The sequence below is a fragment of the Anser cygnoides genome, chromosome 5 (assembly GCF_040182565.1).
Source record: "Anser cygnoides isolate HZ-2024a breed goose chromosome 5, Taihu_goose_T2T_genome, whole genome shotgun sequence".
NCBI classification, from domain to species: domain Eukaryota; kingdom Metazoa; phylum Chordata; class Aves; order Anseriformes; family Anatidae; genus Anser; species Anser cygnoides.
This window is the reverse complement of record NC_089877.1, coordinates 29,377,791-29,401,183: the sequence shown is the minus strand read 5'-3', so window position 1 is coordinate 29,401,183 and position 23,393 is coordinate 29,377,791. Positions and strand designations below refer to the sequence as shown.

Sequence of the window (23,393 nt, the reverse complement as noted above, 5' to 3'; positions counted from 1 at the left end):
AGCACTATAATCCTGCTTGTAAAATGCCCTGATGCATCCACGTAGGGCTGCTGGTTGTTGCTGTTTCCGCATGTTTTGCTGTTTATGGTGTTTTGGAGTTCCTGTAGGACCTGAAGGGTACCTCAAGAAAGCGTCTGCACATCTGGGAGCTGTCGTGGGGGAACCATCTGTTAACTCTTTCTGGTCCGTGGCCTTGAGGAGCTGAGGCTTCAGCTGTCCCACTGATGCCTAATGGCAACAGTTCACAGGGGCATCTTGCTTCAGCACGTCCATGGCCGTGACGTGGTGGAGAAGGCCCCAGCAGAGAAGTTGGAGGGCTGGCTCTGGGCTGTACTTTTCCACCGGGGCTTAGGTGACTCTTGCACCAATAAATGTCATCTCAGTTTTGTGGTTATCATGCCAGGCTTTGCAGTAATGCAAAGTTTGGAAGGTCTGTCGTTTGCTTTTAATTTCATCTGTGTTTCTTGGCGATGTAGACCCTGTAGCCCCCTTAGTTCCTCAAAAAATGGCCAAAAAGAGGCCCAGCTGAGCTGTGCTGGGCTTATCCATGATTTAGAGCAGAGCCTTCTGATCTGCTTTAGTTTGATGAATAACAAAACTGATCTGTCTTCAGAGAAGTCGTACAAGAAATGAAAGTGCAGCCTGGTGGCCTGTGAGTTAAATCCTGGGCTTCCTCCTCACTTCAACACAGCTCTGTAATGTGACCTCGGGCCAGTCACTAGCTGTCTTGTTCTTTCTGCTTTCCACAAATGAGAGGGAGGTTCATGGGCATCTACAACTTTCCTGACATAACTTGCTCTCGTACTTTGATATGTGATGAGGATGTAGCATTTGAAACCATCTCTGTTCTCATCTGCCCCTCTGGAGGAGCGAAGGAGCCTGGCTGCAAGAGGGAGCCGAATAAAGGAACCTCTTTCCACATAGCACGGGCAGTGGAATGAAGAAAGTGGTGCCAAAAGGATGTACTTCAGGATACAGGGCATGTTTTCAAATACAGCTACTATTATCCTAAAAACAAAACAACAACCAAAAAAAGAAAAAAAAACACTTATTTCTCAGGGGAATAACAATAAAAAGCAATAAAAGGTGCTTAATGGCTTAATCTTTTTTTAAAACTTCCAAGTCTGGAAGGAAACCAGGCCATCTTGAAAATAGAGATCTCAGACTTTCACAATACGTGTACCCGTCCAAAGAGCTATTGCCATGGAAGTATTTACAGCTGCGCTGTTATCCTGCTCCGTCCCGCAGCCCCGGCAGAGAGCGCGGCTCGAGCACAACACCGCAAAGCTCGGCAGCTGCTAAGCAAAGCTTTTTCCTAGGAGAGATTCTGCTACACTATTTGCAGTCGTGCAAGCAGGAATGCAAGCAGGTTAATAGAGGAAACCCAGCCTCCAGAAAAAAATAAGAAAAGTCTCGGTGCTGTTTGGGGCAATCTTCCTCTTGAAATCCAGTGCGTGGCATGAGCAGTGGTGAAGCATTTCTAAATTCTTGGCGTGCCTTGCTTCAATATCAGCAGAGTCCTTCCCGCTGCAGTTCCCCAGCAGCCTGCGATGGCATGAGTGTTGTGGTCCCCCCCACCCTCCTGCCTGTCCAGGTGAGCCCAATGTTCTCCTGCAGAGGCTTGTTGGATGCTGCTGGACTGTCTGCAGGCACTGCCTCAGCGGGAGCCGTGCCTCACCAGAGCAAGTAAACAGCTCTGTGCTGGGCCGGTGAGTTGAATTGGCTCTGGGAGCAAGTCTGGGAGAGGGAGGGAAGAAAGACCTCCTTTCTGCGGTAGCGCCGAGCTGTGGGAGCTGCCCAGTCTTTGAGTAACCTCACCCTTCTATTTAAAGAGTGATTGAGGGGTTATCAGTCTGTACAAAGGAAAGGGTTTGCTTGGTGCCCTGTTCAAACACTGTGAAACTCATTCGTTAGCACTTGGACAAACTTGTCCGCCCATAAAGAGCTAGTTGCTCCCTTTTACTCTTCAAGCAGCTCTTTTGTTTCAAATGGCTTCTGCATCTCCAGGCTGGGCTCTGTGGTTCATCCGGCCGAGAGCATGTCACACCGAGGTGTCTCGGGTTTTTGTGTGTCACTGTCCAGTGACAACACTTACTTTTCTCTTTCAGACCCGTTCACCTGGTGCTCTTTTGAAATAATCTCTATTATCGTGTCTTGTGGAAGCTCAGACCCTGGCGTGGATCCCCTAACTGGCGAGATGGTCTCCTCCCCGTCAGTGCCCCACGTGCCCATTGTTCAGAGCACGGGCTGGCGGAGCGCAACCGCAGAAAATGTGTGCTGTCATCAGTTGTGGCGAAATTCATTTCTCTCATATGAGAGATCCTCTTATCCTGGCCACTTGAGGTCAGAAGGCATTTCCAAAAAGAGTTTTGTTTAGCCTTAATGCCGCTGGCTGTGTTGTAATTTGGACTTCAGTCCCTCCTCCACTTCAAACTCCTGTTATTACCCCACTGGCCCTGCAGAGTATCACTAATTGCAGAGTGTCTGTGCTTTTTGTCATTGAGGTGGCTGCAGCGATCCCTCTGCCAGAGGCCCTCAGGCGGTGCGAGTCTGGGACTCTGCTAGGCAGCAGCGTGGGTAATGCTCACTCTTACCCTTTGGAGGACCGGCACTTGTGTTGCGATGGGTGATGGTGTTGTAGTTCAGAAAGCATTTACTTCTTCACGTGAGCAGCTGCTGCAGCTGCAGGGCAAATGGGAAACAGGCAGGCAGGAGAGGGGGGCTGCTCAGCAGCGAGTTGGGAGAACAGGGGCAGTCGGACCCACGCTTCTTGGATGTGGTTTACATGGCTGAGTTGTCTGCCCCTCGGTGCTGCCCAAGGGCTGCAGCCTTTGCTGGTGATGGAGTAGTCCGGAGGCAATTTGCAGTTAAAAAAAAACTAAAAAATCTTTTTTTTCTCAAGCACCTATCTAGGGATAGGGAGATCTGGAATACCGTTTTCCTTTCTCCTCCATATTATGTTTAACATGTGTCCCCCAACACCATTGGAGTCCCCAGTAATGTGAGCACTTAGCATGCCTTAAAATTCGTTTCAAGATACTCTAAGCAGAAACTTCAGGGGCCTCTCCAGAAGATCAGGCACCCTGGAGCCGTGAAGTGACCATCTCTATCAGACTCTCTCTCTCATGGGAGCACCCCGCAACTCCCTCGGATATTTAGGTACTAATACTTGTGCTCTGCAAGATGGGAAGGTGATAATCTAAGTGGTGTTTCAATCTGTATCGCAGTGCCCTAGCAGCACTGCTTTGGTTCTGAACTGTTGTTTGGCTTCTGGGAAGATTACTGACTGCTCTTTTATTTTTTTTCTTTTCTGTGTTTTAGACATTTACAGCATGGTGTAATTCTCACCTCCGCAAGGCTGGGACACAGATTGAGAACATAGAGGAAGATTTCAGGGATGGTCTTAAACTCATGTTACTTCTGGAAGTCATTTCAGGTGAGAGAGGTTCTGTGTGGTGCTCTCAAGCGTCCTTAGCATCTCTGTTCTGAAATCTGTCCTCCCCCTTTCTTGCAGAATAGGGACAGCAAGGGCTGTAACGCTGCTGATTTTGCTGGAATATAAGAACAGCTGTTTTCTGATTCAGAACAAATTTCTCCCTAACGAATATCTTGTCTCCAGCAGTGACCATGAATGTGCTTTTGGAATGTGCTCCAAGCCTCATGGCTTGTGCAGGCTGCCCATTGCATTCCTGCTCCTGCCTCTCGGCTTTCCTCCACCCGTCAGGAATGCACAGCCTCCTGTGAAGGCTCAGGCAATGTCTCTTACTGCTTGGCAGGGCTGATGAAGCAGCTCTGGAAAGAGTGTGGGAATGCTGCACTGGCAAATCATCCCAAAGCCACATGACAGTGGGAATAGGATAGAAGTTTTTGGAAGAGGGGAGTCAGACCAGTAAATCTTCTGTGTCATTCAGTTTCAGCTGTGACTGAAGTTTTTCCATTCTAGTTTCAATCTGAGCTCAGTGCTCAGGCCTTTGGGAAAAAAAAATCCCAATGCAAAACAAAATCCCAGAAAACAATCTGAGATAAAAACGGTGACCAAGTTAGGTCAGATATGTTTTAACTCCCTATCACAAACGTCCCACTATTTGGCAGATATCTCCCTCAGCAGGGATTATTTCATATAAGCAATAATCCCTATTGATGAAATAAATACCTTTAAGTATTGTGGGAGGCATGACGGGGGATAAGACTAGATGTGTGAAACTGGGGTTGTGTGCTCACAGACTTTCTTCTGATGGCTTTTGAGCCAGTAACAGCAACCCTGGGATTTGCACTCCTGACCTTCTTGGTATGTTTTCCAATAAAATTGCCATGATAGAGGCACTCAGACTACCTTCTCTCTGCCTCTCCTTTCCTAACCCTCTCCAGCTCCTGCAAAGATGCTGTCAGTGTGTGTTCTTGAGAATTTATGGATATAGGATAAAACCTCATTTTTATGCCCACGCTGGTGGTTTGTAGGAATCAAAGTTCAAAATGTTATCAGAGCCCTGCAGCACGTGTTGCTCCTGCAGTGCCTGTGAGAAGCTAGCTGGCAGAGTCCGATTTTTCTTTTCTGTATTTATCTTTTTGCTGAGCTGTTCCCTTCCAGAGGAGGGGCTTCCAGGTGGACCCTGATGGCTTAATTTCTGATTGCTGGGCTGGAAGGCAGGAGAGGGGATCATGAACAGGGGAGGGCGGTGAGTATGGCAGGCTGGCTGCTAAAGCAGCAGGTCTCGTGCCTCACACCGCTTAATTTCCTCTCCTCACCTCTCACCTTCCCTCACCTGTTGTCCTGCTGGGAGCCCACCATCAGGCGTGGGCATCCCCGTCCTGCCGTGAGGGCTGAGGCTCCCCGGTAGCTTGGGAAGCAGCAGCCCAGCGGTTCCCAGCGCCGCCACGTGAGGGGAACGAGTCTCCTGCTCGTGCCTTCCCTGCTGGAGAGGGCTAGCCTCTGTGTTCCTGCCACGGCTCCTGCTGGTCGCCGGCCAAAAGGGAGAGTCTCCGGATGGCTCGTAGCTCTCCGGTTCAGCTTCTGGCCTTTCCTCTCAGCTCTTGGCTCTCTCCAGACCTTCCTCTTCCCGCGTTTTGGGGGACTGCGGAGCTGCTGACAGGAATTTGGCGTGGGCAGGGCTGCTCTGCGGTGGGCTGATCTTTTCCTCTAACCCAGCTACGCCATGGGTAGTTTGATGGCCAGGGGAGCCTTCAGCCATGGAAGCACAGGGTCGGGCCGGCCAAGAGCTGTGCAGAGCCAAGTGCCACCTCCACCTGGTCCTCTGGCCTGAGATGTGCAAGGGAGTGATATCAACACCAGTCCTCTCCTGTTGTTCTCTGTGGTGGGCCCCGTAGAAATTGCCCTATGAGAGACACTTTCATTTTCCACTGCATGGATTTCCTTCCCCTGACAAAGCTGTTTTAAAAATAACACCATGAGACTGAAAAAGTCCAAGCCCACGTTTAGTACTTTTCAAATGAAGTTATACGGCTTTTTTTTTTTTATTCTACCAAACAGAAGGGATGACTAATTGAAATTTTTCCTAAACAAATTTGCTGTAAACAACTTCTATGCCAACACTTCCTTGAATTGTTTGGCTTTTGAAGTGCAGCCTTGGGCTAGTACAGGAGAATTGGAGACTGGAAGCGAGTCGACCATTTTATTTTCATTGTCTCAGCTGGGAGAAGTACTGAGAAATAAAGCAACAATGCAAATAGCTGAAAGTAGAACATATTTCTAGCAGGCTTCCGTTTTAACAGTCTACATTATTAATATTGCATGCCATGGAACCGTGTGAAGCTTTGTTCTGGAAATGTAAATTTGTAATAAAGTTCGGGACTGAAGGAAATAGCCATTGGGCTTGGGGAGTCTTTAAGTTCACTAAAAAATTATTCTAAAACAAATATCCTACTGTGGTATTTGAGAAAGGGAGGCTGCAGTTTTGCAAACACCCTTGGCTGCTCATGGATCATGCTGCTGGCAGAGGGAGCGATCCTGCCCTCCCCAGCCCCGGGGAGAGCGGTTCGGATGCTCTCCCTCCTGTTGGCAGCACGCGTTATGCAGCCACAAGGTGAATTGGATCGGCCTGCCGCTGCTCCAGCTGAAACCCGAGCTGCTTTCTTTATTTTTCTTTTTGCAAGGCTAGTTTACAGTCACATCAGTGAAGAAAATGGTTATTTTTCAGCTGGCACAACCTGTTTGTTGATGTTTGGCAGCATTAATCTGCTTAAGTCTATTCTGAAACAACATTTGTAAAAATGTCATTGTGGAACTGTCACAAAAGGTGCTTCCACTTCTATTTTCAATGACTAACATTATTCAGATGGAAAAAGAAAGCAAAACACCATGATGTGTACTTGAGGGTCCATTAAAGTGAGAGAGATATTTTTAATCCTAGGAAGGCGGTAGTACCATAAATACACCTTTTCTACTTTAATTGTGTCATTTTGAAAGTGAATCTGGTTTTATCCATAAGCCTGACACCAGCCTACAGTAATAATTGAAACACTTTTAAAGGATTTTCGTTTCCAGACCTTTTTTCCTTTGGAGGGCATGGCTATGGTGGTAATCTCTTTTTCTCCCTTGTAACATTTCCTCACTCTTTTCTTAGGAAAACAAGCCATCCAGTTTTAATATGAAAAAGAGTTCTTTAAATAAGTGCTTTTCTTTCTCGCCCTTAAGTCTCAAGTAAAGGTTTTGAGTTGGCTCACATTGACTCAAATATTCAGGCTTGAGATAAAGCAAGAGGGTCTTGGAACTGAACAGATCTGAGTAATTACTTGCCTGGACTTGCCCATTTGATCTCTTTTTAATTATTCCATAACTTCTTTTTCCAAATGTAAAACCTTCTTGCATTTTGTTTGTATATTTATATATATAATATATGGTATTCTGGAGCCTGTGATCTGAAACCCAGGCTGCTCTGTTTGGTTTTTGGTCACGTTGGTCACACACAGGTGATTCCTGATGTCCTGTCTGCTTATGTTTCTGTTACTGATTCCTTTGAAAAGCCCACGTGTCTGCCCAAGCTTTAATTTGCTTACCCTGAGCGTTGGGTTAGTGCTAGGAAAAGCAGGCCATGGAAGTAGTACCTGCAGCCAATCAAGAAGGACACAACTTCACTTCACGCAGCTCTTTCAAACAAATAAGGCCCACAAAGTGCTTTTTCAAGTTTCCCAGCTTAGTTGTAGTCAGGATCCAGTGTGTATCCTAAGACTCACTCCCACCAGAGATTTACCTGCCTTAGCTCAGAGCTGGGCTGCTTCCCTTTCTCTGCCTCATTATAAACATTGAAAATGCATGCCATTGTGCACAAGACCATTACGTAGAGTTAGAAATACATTGAACATTTAATGGAGAGGAATTGAGATGATGGTTCTTACAGTTATGAAGCTGCTCACTGAAGAAGTGATTTTATTTCCTGGTAGATGCAGTTGTGACCATTTGGTGCAAAGGCTAGAGAGATACAAGGTCTGTAGCTTGGCTGTGGAAAAGAAAAGCAAGATAAAAGCTCATCCTACTATTTGACAGTGAGGAGTTCCAAGAAGGAGAGATTTCCTTTGTCAATTGCACATTGTAAATGCTGGAGATGAGTTCCTCACCTGTCTTCACGGGGAGCGGAAGTTACTGTCATTTCCAGGCACCATTAATTGTGGTTAATGGTACAGAGAGGTTAATTCCACTGCTGAGCTCAGTATGATTTTGAACAATTTCTATAAGGATCTTTGTACCTCTGGTACAAACCTGCTGTGGAAAGGCCTCAGTGCCAACAGATGCTCAGTAATGAAATTACCTGGGATGCAACAAAACTACTTTTTTATCTATTTCTTTCTGAGAGTACTTAACAGTGAACGTAGCTGTTCTGCATTCACCATCAAGAAAAGACTTGGGGAAGTCTACCCTCTGCCTGGCTGAGCAGTGGGAGCCACCAGCATGGGAAAACACACGCTGGCGAGGAAAGGCTTCAGAGCTCTAACAATTCTTTTTCTCTTTTCTAATTAGGTGAACGTTTGGCTAAGCCTGAGAGAGGCAAAATGCGAGTACACAAAATTTCCAACGTGAACAAGGCCTTGGATTTCATTGCCAGCAAAGGAGTCAAACTAGTATCTATTGGAGCAGAAGGTAAAGCAACCAGCTGATTGTCTGATTTGTCTGGGTCCAAGCTATGCTTACCATAGCCTTTCTCTCACATCTGCATCTCAGTTCCCTTTGCGCCTCCTTAGCCCTACCATGTTTATTTCTCAATTGAAACAGAGCGGCTGTTTGTATTTAGCTTGTTACAGAGTTTGTGGGAAAGAACCCCTATTGTTGTAGGATGTGCCATAGGTCGAAGCCAAGGGCAGTCACCAGCACAGGTCAAGGATCCCAGAGACTTCAGTCCTCAGGGCTTCCAGGCTTCTTGCACACCCTAGAAATGTGGGTACTCTGGCTGGAAGCCCATGTACAGTTGTGCAGACCATTGTGGGCAGCACCAGGGTTGCCCATAAGATGAACTTTGCAGATTGCACAGCAGAGAGTTGTGCAGGAGTTTTGTCTTCCTAGTGAAGATGGCAGGTGTTTTGCAGATACATAGCTCAAAACGTGGAAGGGCTTGCTGGTTGGTAAGATAGTTTGCTCTGACTTTTATAGACCTTAGTAACTTGTCATCTTGTCTGGACTGTGTTTTTGTGACATTCATTTTCCTCTGCTCTGGACCTGTGCCTATGGACTCCTGTTGTCACTGTTGCTGTGGAGACACTCCGCTTCTGTGGTATTTCTGGGTTTGCCTTTACAGTGACCATGGAAAATAAGGGAGGTTTGTTATCGCCATCTTACAGATGGAATACGTGGTTTCTCCACGGAAACTCGTGACAGCCAGGATATGAGCCGGTGATACAGTTCTGGATGAGTATTCATCCTCTGGGAGGGCAGTGGGGCTGCAGGGCTGTGCTCTGCTTGTTCTTAGCCCAGGAGGTCAGAGCAGTATTGGCATGCTGTCCCTAGGTTTGGCCTCTTGGGCGTGCTCTTGGGAGCATCTCCAAAACACGTGCCTATCCTTTGGTCTTCTAGTTCTGTGCCAGATCAGGCAGAACACCTCAACCACTGCAGGTGTTTGTGTTTGCCTTACCCCATTTACCCCAGCTTAAAGTTGTAACGTTAGGAAGACTTTGGAACAATTTGCAGCTTGCATTCAGGGGCATCGCAGAAACGATTCTTTACAGGGTTTGCTATTTAAGAGCTAAATGTAAGAGATGAATGGCTTGGTGTAACTTCCATGCAAAACTTTCCCTCATTTTACTCAGCTTTTCCCACAGGAGCAACCTTAGGGTGTTGCTGTCCCTGAGTACTGTTTGTTTAGCACAAGAACAGATGTAAAGTTATTTTGTGCCCTTATTAAAATGACTAATATATCCAGCGTCTGATTCAGTAGTCCATATCTGTACAGGACTTTTTATAACTAGAGGCTGGACCTGAAGCCAGAAGTCTCCTGCCTTAGGAGAAGACAGCTCCTGCTGTCATCTGGATCTTGGACAGACATTTGGATTCTTCCGGGAGTCTAGAGCGTGCGTCAAACCCAACTTCACTGCTCTGATCCCTTTTTCTTTTTCTTTTCTGGTTCTGGTCTCCTTGGCACTAGTTGGCCTTTTCCTCTCCTTCCACTGGATTTCTCTTTTTGATCTCTGCTCCTGCATCAGCTGTGACTGTACCCTCACAGCACTTACAGATCATTTGCAAGTAAAAGGCCCTGTGACCAATGATCTCCAGGGCCTCGTTATTCAGTATTGACTCATAGCAGTTATCCTGCTCGGGAGTAGGCTGCGAGGAGCATTTTTGTGGCAAGCCATGATTTAGTTCTGTCTAAACTGTGATTCTGACCTCCCCTGCCAAACCTTCCTGCCTCTCCTTTGTCCTGGTGCCCATGCAACTACATGGTGAACCTATGTGGGTTTCTTTACATCACCCACAAGATCTGGCTTTTAACAGGTCATCTCAGTGACTTTGCTTTTGACAGCCAAGAGGGGTCTTTCTCAGGATGCTCTGGTGGCATTTGATGTAGACGAAAACTAGCTGGCTGCTGAAGGTACACGTGGTACATGGCTGTGAAAGGGGGTAGGAGGAGAAGAGTCTGCTTTGAGACTGGCAGTGAGATGGGCACTCGGGCCTGTGCTTTGATGCAAGCTCGGGCCATGCAAGCGTGATCATGAATGCTCCCCGCCCAGCCCAGCACCTGCTGTGCCCCCAGACTGAGCCCAGGCCACTCTGGTGTCATCAGGAGATGTGGGCCTGCAGCAGGGCTTCTGCCCAGGCTGTCTAAGCTGGGTACACGGTAAATTGCACATCAGCTGTAAAAACGGACCTTTGCTTTGAACAGGATGGCAGTAGCTCTGTCCATTGAAGGGATTATGTGCCTTCCTGAGCGTGAATTTTAAGGTCGTACAGACTTTCAGGAAACACCATGCCACAGCAAAGCAGGAAATCAAAGCCAATGAGGCAGTCATAACACTGCGCCAAGAAAATGAGCTGTAAATGCCTCAGGCAGGCGGGACTGATCTAGGAAGTTTTCCAAGTGGCTTTCCTACCATAAGGGAAAAATACAGTCCAGCGGCAGCTTGGGGGTACTCGCTAGGGCAGCACCTCCTCACCTCGAGGGAACTTGCTCCATCTCTGGGTATCCACCAGGCAGCAGAGTCTTGTATGAAAGGTCTGTAGCCCAGCCGCAGCTCCCTATATACATTAGACAGAAGGCATTGGGCACTAATGTCCTGTAGTGGTTGACTTTTTTATTATTTTTTTTTATGGTGTGTGTTTAAAAAATAAGTTCCAGAAAGAATCTAAGAATCTCAGTGGGGGACTCTCAGGTCAACTAGCTTAAGCCTTGTGAAACTTTGCGCTCAACCAGAGTTAAAGCCAGCAAAAATGTTTCCGTGGCATTTCTCTAGCATTCGTCAAATGAAGGTCCCTCTGTGCTGCTTACAAGCCAAGCTTTGCAGCTTTGTCCCAGTGGATGAGAACCAGAGTGGAAGAGGGCTTCCTAAACAGAGTATGCGTGTGGGACACATTGTGTGTCCACATTAAATGGAGGGTGAGCTAAGCAAAAGGAATAAGCTATGAGGATTAAGAGCGGCTTTTTTCAGCCATATCTGACATTAACAATCCAAGATGATTCTAAACATCTTTGTTTAGCTGGTCTATTGGATTGAAGCAGTTGTGGTAATACAACGGATCTGTGTAAACCTAGAGCAAGGAAGGGTCTAGCCAGCTGCAGCTTCTGAATAGTTCTTCATCTGTCTACTTCTACATCTCTCTCTCTTCTGACATCGCAGGAGCTTTCTTTTGCTGTAATAGATTCCATACTAGGGTCAAATGCTCCAGGGATTTAACAGATTGAATAGGTCAAGTATTTGTCCCCAAGACTTTTATATTTGCACCTCTAATCTGCATAGAAACTAACTGCTTCCTTAGACAGATGTAGCTCAGTTCAACATAAAGATAACTTTGGATGAACTGATCCCTCTTCTCACCTGTGTAAGTGAAAGGAGAAGTAATGCATAAAGATTTCAGTGATTGTAGAAGACACAGCTGAGCAAAACACTGAACCACCAAGCAGAGCAACCGTGCATCTGACAGCAGAAAGAGGCGAAAAATAAGGTCTCTCCATGTCAGTGAGTGACACATAGCATTATATTTGCCCCCTGCCTGCTCACAATTAGGAAGCTGAGATGTATGCATGCCCCCGTCATCAATGCCAGCAATCTGTCTTAAATCTGGCTGGACCATCCCTAGCAACATGCTTTGTGCAGACACAGTCATGGAAGCTTGTCCTGCTGCACCTGACATTTTGTTAGGATAAACAGAATACTCAGCAGCCTTTATTTTATGTCACCTTGTCTTTAATTCCCAAACCTAACACCATCCTGTCGGTTGTTCCTCCTCTGCAACTGCTTTGCTCCATGGGGTAGCCAGGTGCAGTGTTACGGACAACTCAGAAATAGCTGGGGTGCACAACAGTTTCTGCTTCTAACTACCCAGGTCAGAGGTAGAAAAGTAAGCTTGGTCCTTTTAGTGTTTTTCAAAATGAATTTGTGAATTCAAAATTGCCATTTTAAAAGCCACATCTATGTAGCAAGCCAGTCTTACTTGTAAGAACTGAATATTTGTCAAGCCTTTAATTGGCTGTCGAACAAGTGGATGAGAGTACTGTAATTTTTACATATTTTGTTTGTGGTATTTGGTACAATAATAGGAGCTGGGTGGAAGCATACTCACTGGTGCAAGAAATTTCCTTCCAGTGGCTGCAGACGCCTTGTCAGCTTTAGCCAGCAATGATCCACCCCCAAGTTGAATGTAAATCACATTAATAGCATGTACTTGCTGCTGCTGCTCAGACCACAGCTGCTGCTGGTGGAGAAAGTGCAGAGAATGTTTGCAGAGGTCCTGTCTAGGAAGAGCGCTGAGAAAGCACAGTTAGGCTGAAGATACAGCTTGGCTATTAGCCTTTTATACCATACCACTCTCACATTATTGAGCGTCGCTTGTATCAGAGGGATCAAACATAGCATCTTTAATTAAACAAGCATTGGGCTGTTCCAGCTTTGCTGTGCTACGTTCAACTTTTTAACAATTTCTGTGGGGTCTCTTTCTTGTCGTCACCAGGAAGCAGAAGGCTTCATGCAAACGTGATTTTTGCTTTTGCTTCTTGGCCATATTCCACTGTACTAGAAAGAGACTGGCACCAGCTGAAGGGCACTGAAGGAATCCTAAGGGAAAAGGAGGTTGTGATTGGGGAATGCAGAGACGGAAAAGTGAGTGAGTTAGGGCCAAAGAGCATGTGGGTCTTTCTGAACAAACTGGTGGCTTTTGTAACCAGGTTGCCAGGAGAAGTTTTTTTGCTCTAGAAATTAAAAAATGTTTGCCTGCTTCTAACAAAGGATAACAGCTTTGTCAACTCTATTTAAAAGAAGAAAAAAAAAAAAAAAAAAGGAAGGCAAGGACTGGGGATGGTATGGTAGATTCAATCTGCATCCCAGGATGGATCACTCGCTAATCTCACTGACATCAGTATCTGCTTGGTAGGTGGTGAATTTTCTCTTTGTCAAGAAAAAATAAAGTGATTTGTAGAGATGAAGTGGTGGAAATATTTTGGGCTTCTTCCAGAACAGCTTTGATTTGGTGCAGTGCCAAGGAAGAATCTGACATGGGGGCAGGGAGCAGACATCTTCCTTTTAAATTGAATAAGGCAAAGAAGAGGACTAGGGGAGAAAGGATACTTTCCACCTTAACTCCACCAGCTAACTATAAAAAGGGGAATTTGAGAACGTGACTAGAGCATAGTACTGAGTTCTAATGCCACATTAGCAACTTAACACCATCTGGTTTTATGTAGTATCTTGACCTTTATTTCCAATTAAAATCCATGGAACAGTAATATTAATTACCTGTTTCAGCTCACTGATTGATTTATTAGTGTTCATAAACCGTTTCCAACGTTAAAGTATTGCCATCAGATTTTAATCTAGTCCATTAAAATAAAGAGCTAAATTTATTTTCAGATCTTAAGTATACCCTAGGGTCCTTCTGCCAACTGCTGTGGTTTTTACAGGCATTGCTTTTTTGTGGTTGTTTTTTTTCTATTTTTTTTTCTTTTTAAATCCCCACGAAGATCTATGACATGAACAAAGCATGCTGAAAACATGGATGCTTTCTTTAATGTTTCAGCTATGGTATCTCGGGTATCTTTAACAATAGTAAGGATTTGCCTTTACATTGATTGCAGTGCTTCACAGGAGGATGGAGAATGCAATTTGATAAAACCGTCAGCAGGCAAACAGTTCTTTTCATGCCAGAAACAGTAACCATAGTTCTTTTGTACTGCAATGAAAAGTTTGTTGGCTATTTAATTCTGAGCAAACTGATGTCCCCCTCAAGCTGTAAGTGCAGAAGGGAGTGGACACAGGTGTGCTGGAGCAGAACAAGCTGGCATGTCTAGTTTTATATCTTTTCAACTTGTAAATTCCTAATGCAGATGTACGACAAAGCACAGCAGAGGTTATCCTTCCAGCTTACAGTGGAAGCTGCACCACGAGTACCACTGAATCCCAAGCCAGGCAGCTGTGTTGGATGGACAGCGTTTTTGAAGCAGCATGTTTGGGCTACATGTTACTTGTCTGTTGGTTTTGAAGGCAGGGAGGTTCACATTTTGATAATTTCTCATAGGTGGAAAAACTTTTTTTAACGGCTTAACCAGAAAAATTCCAGTATTGTTACTTTTGCGACAGAATCCAGATGGGTGGCAGATGCCTGTACTGCAGATTTGTCCTTGCCCCAGAGCGCAATGTGTTTCTGCAGGGCAGCTTTATGCAAGCAGTGGCACATAGGTGTCTACAGTCGCAGAAAAATGGTTTCTGGCAATATGGTTAGGACTTGAGTTGTTCTAGCCCAAACAGTAGGTTAATTCTAACCCTTTTCTTACTGGAAATACCTCTGTAACTTGTCAGTTATTTGTGAAACATCCTTCTGCCGTTCAGGAAACCACCAGAGAATGACTAGAAAAAACAGATAGGTTATTTTCACCATCCAGAAAAAAAAAAAAAAAGGCTGTAAATTTTATAACCTAAATATGTAGTCCGTGCAGAATTTTTGCAGGTGCTGAGGATCAGTGTTTGAGACCCATCTGCTTGCAATTTGGACTGTTTGGTGCTCTTCTGCATGCAGTGGAAACCCCTTTCTGGTCTAGCATCTTCCCAGCGCCTCCCCCCAGAATCTACATCCCTTGTCCCAAACAGACCATACGTCACATGTGCAAGTGGTTGCTTTCTAAAACCTCCCAGTTGTTGACCCTTGCTGATTTATATTGCAGAGTCCAGTGAGCAATAAAGCACAATCTGTTTGACATCTTAGTTTATGTTACGCTCTGCTCAAGCTGATCAGCATGAGTCTTAGCATTCCTCTTCAAGCATGATGCATGTACTTTGAGGAATGCTCTTTTGTGTCTTTTGGCAATTACATGACTGAAGGAATTGCTGCACAGGCAGTCTGGGGCATTTAGGCTTGTTTGAAATTAAAATGCCGATGTTTCTTGGTTTTCTTGGTTTTATTTTGTTCACACTACACAACCAGCTGCCAGGACTCATGTGCATTGGGAAGTCTCCCTGGTTATTCTGGTATAATTTCCCTGGGGCAGTTACATAGGTGTGACTCGTAGTAGATATACCAGAGTAAGGCAGGAGGGCTTTACTTTTTCCCAGTTTGGGTTATATGGCTTATGAGTGATAGAAATTAAACTTGAACAATGTGGTTTTAGGTCCCTGCGGTGAATTACACTGATCTATATTGGTCCTTGTTCCTGTGTCACTATCTGTGCTTCTCTCAGTGGTATAATGCAAGAGAACCTCTATAATTAGTGGGAACTACTGTGCAAGACTGTGCTACACCAGCAGAGCATCTGGGGAGGCAGAGAACTGCTTTTAGCTGGAATTACAGTTTCCCCCATCTGCAAAATGGAGGGCTTCCTGATGTACCTGTTTTACTGGGATTTACACTTGCAACTTAATGCCTTCTATTCCATTTCTTTCTCCTTTTTTTTTTTTCCTAGAAATTGTGGATGGCAACGTTAAAATGACTCTTGGAATGATCTGGACCATCATCCTTCGTTTTGCCATTCAGGATATCTCAGTTGAAGGTAAATCTCAGTTCTTTCAAGCCACAGTTGAGCAGCAAACAAACAGGGTGGCCACATGGCTTTGCCGCTTAAAAGGCCCAGAATGTGCTTGTAGATGAGTCACTGGAAGATCCCAGGGAGCTACCATTCCCAAGCTGCCCTATGGTCTTATTGACTTTTCTGTCAAGGTTCAGATATGCTGAGAAGACTTTTCACCTCATCTTCTTGTAAGAGAATTTAAGAGCAGCTCAAAAAGATGGCTAAGCAGGAAAGTCAACTTTGATGTTGGAATCTATTGTATTTCTTGCAGGCTGATTCAAGGACTAGCACTGAAAATGAGCGTTTCTTCTGCAAGTCCTACAAAAATCTCCTCTCTAATCCCAAAATGCCATCTCTTTATTACAGAACCTCTTTAAGAAAATAACAATATCAAAATCATTCCAGTACACTCTTCAAAGAAGGAATTTTATGACAAAGGAAGTTAAATAAAGTGCAATTCAGTGCTGCCTCTACTAAAGAGGAGTTGGTCATGTTTTTCTAGCATGTGCTCCAGAGACTCTTGCTTTCTGCGAAAGTGGGTTAATTGGTGTGCATTCTTTCTTTCTTTAGAGACATCTGCTAAAGAAGGACTTTTGTTATGGTGTCAGAGGAAGACAGCCCCCTACAAAAATGTTAACATCCAAAACTTCCATATCAGGTGAGTCACAGGCAAGAACTTAGCTTTACAATCCGTGTTATTTTCAGATGTCTTTATGCTATATTTAAAAATTTTCCTGACACATCTACATTTCCATAGGAAACTATGTTACATGGTAGCATAGTCCAGAGAGATACGTAGGAAATTAAAGGCAGAGGTTATAAGAGGATACAAGTACCAACATCCCAGTTCTTCGTTCTGGTTACAAGTGCTGCTTTTGAGAGGCTGGAGAACTTTTCATGGAGCATGAGGTCCTCTGAGAGAAGCGTATATGACAAAGGATAAGCAAGACACCTTCCACTCTGTGAAAACTCAGAATACCTTAGAAGAAATGAAGTAAGGGCTTTTTAAACCCTTATTTCACCAGAAACTTTGTTGTACAGCAGAGTTAGGATGGGATGAAAGGTTTTGTTGCTCTGCTTTTAATATTTGTAAACTGACAGGCATTCTACTGAAGATAATCTGTAGTAGTGCTTTTGCAGCACATCTCAGAGAACTGTATGAACCTTATAAATGTAAAGCTTTTTTTTTTTTTTTTGAGGGCTGAAGTTCTGTCCATGTTAACCAGTACTGTAGTGGACCTAGCTATGGGCTTTGCTTAAGACTGAGTGCAGAAGTGCCTTTGAGAACACCAAGTGCATCAGTGCTTCACGTCCCAGATTAGTTGATGAAGTCTTTAGATTTGATAAATTGTAGGAAACGATTATGCTAATTGGAATGAAGAATTATGGTTCCACTTCTGCTTGTACGTCCAGAGCAGTCTGGGAAGTGAAGCATTAGCTTGTTTAATGTTGGTTATAGCCACCAACATTTGTTCCCTTCCTGCTCAATCTGTCTCTTCCCTAAGGCATGCACTTGTATATACACCTTTTTTTAACCCTGAGCTCTGCACCTGTTCTTGCATGCTCTCCAGGACAGGAAAAATTCAGCACAGAAAACTGGTGTGAAGGAGGTGGCAATACAAAGGGCAAGTCCTAATTGCAGTGTATTTTTTTTAGGGCTTGAAAGGAATCCTTCCCAGCACTTACAGAGGCGCTGCTGGTTAGAAACTAAATCCTCATTAATCATCCTCCTGTTTTGGTGCCTTCTCTCATGTTCATACTGTGTCTCTCCCTGGCTGAGCACTGTTCATTGTGCTCTCTTTTGTCTCTCTTACAGTTGGAAGGATGGCCTTGGTTTCTGCGCTTTAATTCACAGACACCGTCCAGAACTCATCGACTATGGGAAGCTACGAAAGGTACAACTCAATTTGTTTGTCATACCAAATGCTTGGGTCCATGGAGGTAAAGAGGGAGAAGAATTAGCTTGATAAACAGATAACTGGACAACTTCAACACAAGCTGGCAGTTGCAGGGCTAGGGGGAAGGAAGGAGGGGATGAATCAGTACATTCAGGCTTCTTAGTGAAGCGTGAACTTAATGAGCTGCCTGCTTGACTTTCCTTGCTTTCAGACTGCCTTATACGAGCCGCACGTGCCCCAGTCCCAGCTAATGAGCAAAAACTGGCAAATTCACTAACACCAAATGTAAGGCTAATTCTGTACTAATGTCACAGACTAGTGACTCAGATCAGACTTAACATTTCTGGGAAGAGCTGGATGGAAACCGGTTACCTGGTAATCAAGTGTAAAAGCTCAAGTGAGGTGGGTGTTGTGCCCTTACTGGATGCTTGCCACGTGCTTCCAGCGCAGCACTGAGCCATCCGCATACTGGACATCTCCTAGCATGTAGATGTCAAATACCAGAAAAGCATTTGCCATAACACTTAAGTTTTATTTTAAAAATTGCCACTGGCAACATGGTATCTAGCTGCTCCAAAGTTTGCCTCCTGTGTGTCTTGGAAACAAGACTGCTACATGGATGATGAGAGAGAGTGATCAGCGCTTTGTGTTGCCAGCAGTGTTCTGACCCAGCCGGGTGACAGAAGAGCAAGCTGGATTCGCATCCTATTTGCAATCCCACCACCTGCTTAGATCCTGTTTACATATATCTGTGTATACAACCAGAGTGAAGTGTCACCAAGAGCATTATTTATGTACTGTTACCAGGGCTAATATATTAGAAGTTTGACCATCTGATCTCATGGGCTGGCTGTTAGAAAGATGCTAGCTAGAAAAATAAGCGTAGAATCCCATCACTAATAGATCTGGGCTCTTGAATTACTGTGCAAATGGACAATATGTAAATGAGTTAATCAAATTAGCTGCTTCCTTGAGGCAGTGACTTGTACAATGCCTGATCTGCTTTTCAGTAACCTTTTAGATCTCTGTCTTGCAGAGCAGTCAATTATATTATCTGAGCAGTTTTGGTGTCTGGAGTCAGCATATGATGCATAAACAGTGGGGATAGACTCTACCAGTTTACATAAACAGCAGCAATAAAAAATGGAATTATTGGAGCTAACTACATTTTCAGTGTCTGATCTTGGGAAAATAAAAGCAGCTAAACCCAACAGGGTAAATGCTACAATGCTCTCCATTACCAACAAAGTCCTAAGCCAAGCCCAAACAAAACTAGAGTAAGGGAAAGAAAAGGAAAGTTATTTGGTCACTTTGCCTGCAGGCCTTATAAGGTGAAGGAGAGGGTGATTGTTCTAGCCAAAATCAATATTAATGGAAAGGAATTTGTCCTCCTTGGAGTATGGTTAAAAGCAACCAGTTACTTTTGTGTTCCCCTTGACATTGATCACATCCTTCATCGGGTTCCCTCTGCCTTCCTGCAGTCTTCTGACCCTTACTGTATCATTTTTATTTTTGTTCTGCCTTGATTGCTTTAAAGGCATGAGATAAATGCATGTTTGATTACTCTACAGAACTCAAGTCTTGAGCAAATAGCTGGGAAGAACTTAGCTCAGAGCCTAGCCTTTAGCTCTGATTGCAGTTGATGTGTGCTGAAGTTGCCTTTTTTACACTAGATCTTTCAAACCCATCTGTATAATGTACAAACATGGCACCTTCCTAAATACAGTATTTGCCTGCACAATTTCTGCACCCTTCTCCTCAAAACCAAGCAAACGAGCAAACCCCAGCTCTTTGAATCTGCCCTGGCTCTGCAGGGGATTTATGTTGCAGAGAAAGACATGAGGAGGGCTGCTGAGATCAGCCATTGCAGCAGAGGATTGGTTAAAGGTCCACCTCCAGGTATCTTCCATCCCTAGGGATTGATTAGCTCACACACCTCAGCTGCGTGTGCCTTTGGTGATGTTGTGTGTTTGTATACACACACACACACAAATATATGAGAGAGAGAAGTGAACATCAGCAGTCCAAGATGATAAGAGGTCTGCATTATACCTCCTGTTTGAGCAGCATTCTCATGCAGTTTTAGTATTTTCTGCTCCTTCGTAAAGGCTGTGTCTGTGCTACATACCGTGTGTTGGCAGTGTATGGTAGCAAAATGTAGGCAGTGTAGCTGTGTGTCTGCTTCCCAAAAAGTTAGAAAGTTCTTTTATCAGCACGGTTGTTCTTGGTTCCTGGCTCTTTTTTCTTTAGCTATAGTAGTAGAGTGAGCACAATTATTTTCTGCTGACACGCAGTGCCTAGCTGAAGGTGCTTGTATTGACCAGGCCCTGAAATGAAAGGTTCAGGTCAACCCAGTTGGGTGTCAGTAATTCCCTGACACCACAACAACTTATGTGGTTAGATGGCTTTTATTCAGTGCAGGTCTGTCTGCTGTTGTTCTGGTCAATGTAGGTAAGATCTTCAGCTCATGGCCTGCACATGAGGGATAAGCAGAAGATGGGGCTTCCCGTCCTGCTTATACCCCCATCCAGAGCTCAACTGTGAACCACATCTAAGGTATTTTCATCCAGTACAGTGGTTGATAGCTCAAACACCCCCTCATGTACTGCAGTCCATATAGAAGTGTCATCTGTGCGCTGCTGTTGGAGGCATTTCTTACAGATATTCCTGAAAACATGAATTGTACTAATTGGATTTTTTTTCCCAGTGTCTCCAACTCTGGCAGATATAGGAAGTGCTTGCTCTCTCTTGATTTTCCTCCATCCCCTTTCCTGATTGCTAGTTAATAGAAGATTTTTTCATGTCACACTGCAATAATTGCCATGGCAACCTTGTGTGCTGCAAGGGCTCGGGACTAGCTGGAGGAGGAGAGATGACTCCCTGTGTGAGTTAGGGTTGTGGTGGAAAAGGAGGAGCTGTGGTCGTCTTTAGACAGCAAAAACAGAGAATGTGCCAGGTAGGCATCTGTTTAGAGCAGGTGTGCTGCCTGCCACTGTTAAAACAACATGATTGTTACGTGGAAAAAAACTATAGCTTTCCTGGTTCTTGGCCCCGCCAGAGCTCACAAGTTACTGCTTTTCTTAGGTGTCTCTATTTCTGTGCTCATGTAAGCAGGCTGGGAACTGAGGCACCTCTGGAGACCCTCATCTCTGTCAGTGGTGGTCTGGGGTGTGTGTCTGAGCCATGGAGGGAAGGGACAAGTCACTTGGCTTTTGTTTGCTCTGCTGCCTTTGGGTCCCTAAAGTATGACTGCACCTGTGGTGCTGGAGTGCTGCTTTGCGAGGCCTGGGGTCGCCAGGACAGTCTTCACTTACTTTTCCCTCTTCACGAGGAGTCAACTGAAATGAGGAATATGAAGCAATGATTAGCTGGTGTACTAGGGGCTGGAACTGAAAGCAGTGGTGTTTGGAGGAATTTATAGGGTCTTAAGGCCCTGTTGAGGCTGCCGGGGAACCCTCTGCCTTGCAATCAAGAAGCACCACCTTTGTGGTAAGCAGCTACACTGTCCGTGAGGGGTGAAGCTTTTCCCACAGGGAACAAGGCCTTGCTCAGGTTTATCTCTCTGTTCACCTCCAGGCTAGTCTTGGGCTTAGATAGCTTGCTTTCGGTAGCGTTATCTTTAGCTTCATTCCCCAAGAGACAATGTGATCACACATCTTTGTTACATATGAAATAGAAGTCAGCTGGCTTCATCTAGGTAAGCCTTCGGTTTCCCACACGTTAAGACTTCCAGCCCTTCCTTTGGGAGTGCCCAAGACCAGTAAGTTTTCCCATCAGGAAACCTCTCCCAGCTTTCAGCTTACGAATTCCTTTTAACCTTGGGCAGCACTGCTTCTGGCGTTGTTACTCGCAGACTGATAGGAAAGCTATCTGCAGCAAGTTTGCACCTCCCTTTCCTCCAGGAGCGGCTGACCGCTCCTCCGGCAGCTCTGGCAGACAGGGCTGTGCTGGGGAAGGGTCTGGGTTAATAATACTAGGCTCTCTCGGGGCAGAGGGTGTTAGTGATGTCGTGGTATTCATGGTCAGCGTGGGTTGAAATTAAAAGTACATGGTGGTGATGTTTCTACAGAAGGAGAAAACGGCACGTGGGCTAGGTGAAAATTTCACTCAAGTGAAAGAAAGGCTGTTACGCTTCCTTCCTCTAAGGGTAAATGGAGGTGAGGTCCTGTCTACATGTAGCTAGTCTCAGCCCCACAAATAAGGCTTTTGGTTACTCTTTGGGTTTGTAGTGGTTTCTGCACAGCAGGTACCAGAGACAAGCAGGCTGAAGTTGAACTGGTGCCAGTGTCTGTAAGTCCATTGCACAGGGTGGCTGCTTGTGGCTGGAGGATATTTAAAATCCCCTGCACCTCTGCTAAGCTCTGAAGAGGTAGATTTAGATATATCTGTTGAAGTCACCCCTGAAAGTGTACTAAATAGGGATAAAGAACTAATCGGTGCTGAGAAATGATGGCCTGTTGCCATGTGTGGCAGCCGTTCGTTTCATCACAGTGTGCCCATGCAACATTTCCTCACTTAATATTGACTTGTCCCAGTGGACTAAATACGGATTACTGGTTGGGTCTGTTTGGATGGCCTCTGTGTATGATTTACTTTGGTAGGTGAAACATTGCTGCCTGCTGGAGACATTCGTCCAAAGGAACATGATATTGTTATGGGATGCCAACCCAAAGTATACATTAATTCTTGGAGAACTGCTGCAGCAAACCTCTTCCATAATGGCTGTTTCCTAGCTTCATGAACACAGTAATCCAGGGGCTACTTGTGACCAGTGCTGTAAAGAAACCTTTCTGCATGCCTTCACCAGTCTGGCCAAGCCTGCCTGGCTTCATCTTTCATGCTTAGTGGGTTCAAAGGAGGTTGCCTATTGATTAAAGGTTAGGTACAGCTCAGTCTTCCAAGTCATTGCAATAAGTGAAGGCACATGCTCTCAAATAGGAAAGAGATAGAGCATGGATGCTAGTCCAGGAAGAAGGTGAAAAGATAAAACTTCTTTTTCCTAATATTTAAGGCGGGATGTGGTGTGTACGGCACAAATGATAGTGTGGAGAGACACCCTATCCTTCCTCTCTCCTGAAAGCCTCTTAGCAAACAGTGACTAAACACTAGCATTTTGTGCACAGCCCCTCCTCCAGCAGAAGCCACCTGTCTCAACAGTAGAAATAGTCATCCATGAAATTGATTGATCCTTCAGAATTGATTGATCCTTCAGAATAAATGTCATGGATATGCAGGAATATAGGAATCAGGCTTGTATGAGGGGCTGATACTGCTTGGTAGGTGTTTTGTTGCTGATCATTACGTTTGAAAGCTGGGAGCAATTTGCAGAGGTCTTTCATTTCCAGTGACATCTGTGTTTCACATTCTCTTGTTTGGTTCTCTAAAATCTAGTTAGCTACCTTTGTGATATGACTCATGTCACACGAAACTTTGTTTAGAATTTGATTACTGTGTATTGATGTCTGTATCTGTAGTGCATCCTGCTACAGCAGAAGGTTTATACCTAGAGGAATAGAAATATACTAAGGAAATGGCAAGTCCTGTGCAGCGCTTAGGAAGAAAACCAATGCTCAGACAAAATGGGTACTTTTATATATATTTATTTTGTAGAGATTTGTTCAAACATTTCTCTTCCTCCCACTCAACTGGTGTTCAACAAACTGTACACTAGCTAAGGACAGCACCCGTTGCAGATGTTGTTACTATTTTAGTATTGCTTAGATGTTCTAACAGATACACTGCTCTGCAGTTCTTTAAAATGGAAGATGCAAACCTAATGTAAGCATGATATGTAAATGTGCGATATGGCCATTTACTATCAATATGATGTGAAGCTAATGTTACTTTA

The 23,393-nt window shown here is 44.8% G+C and overlaps 1 protein-coding gene across 3 annotated transcripts in view; it reads left to right on the top strand.

The window, feature by feature from the left end:
* ACTN1 (actinin alpha 1) overlaps nucleotides 1-23,393 on the top strand; it is an 86,891-nt gene that overhangs the window by 36,132 nt on the left and 27,366 nt on the right. For all 3 annotated transcript variants that reach the window (XM_066998570.1, XM_066998569.1, XM_066998568.1), the window contains exons 2-6: nucleotides 3,322-3,436; nucleotides 7,973-8,092; nucleotides 15,543-15,629; nucleotides 16,218-16,305; nucleotides 17,464-17,542. In XM_066998570.1, coding sequence (XP_066854671.1) covers nucleotides 3,322-3,436; nucleotides 7,973-8,092; nucleotides 15,543-15,629; nucleotides 16,218-16,305; nucleotides 17,464-17,542 — 489 coding nt within the window. The remainder of the gene's footprint in view (nucleotides 1-3,321; nucleotides 3,437-7,972; nucleotides 8,093-15,542; nucleotides 15,630-16,217; nucleotides 16,306-17,463; nucleotides 17,543-23,393) is intronic.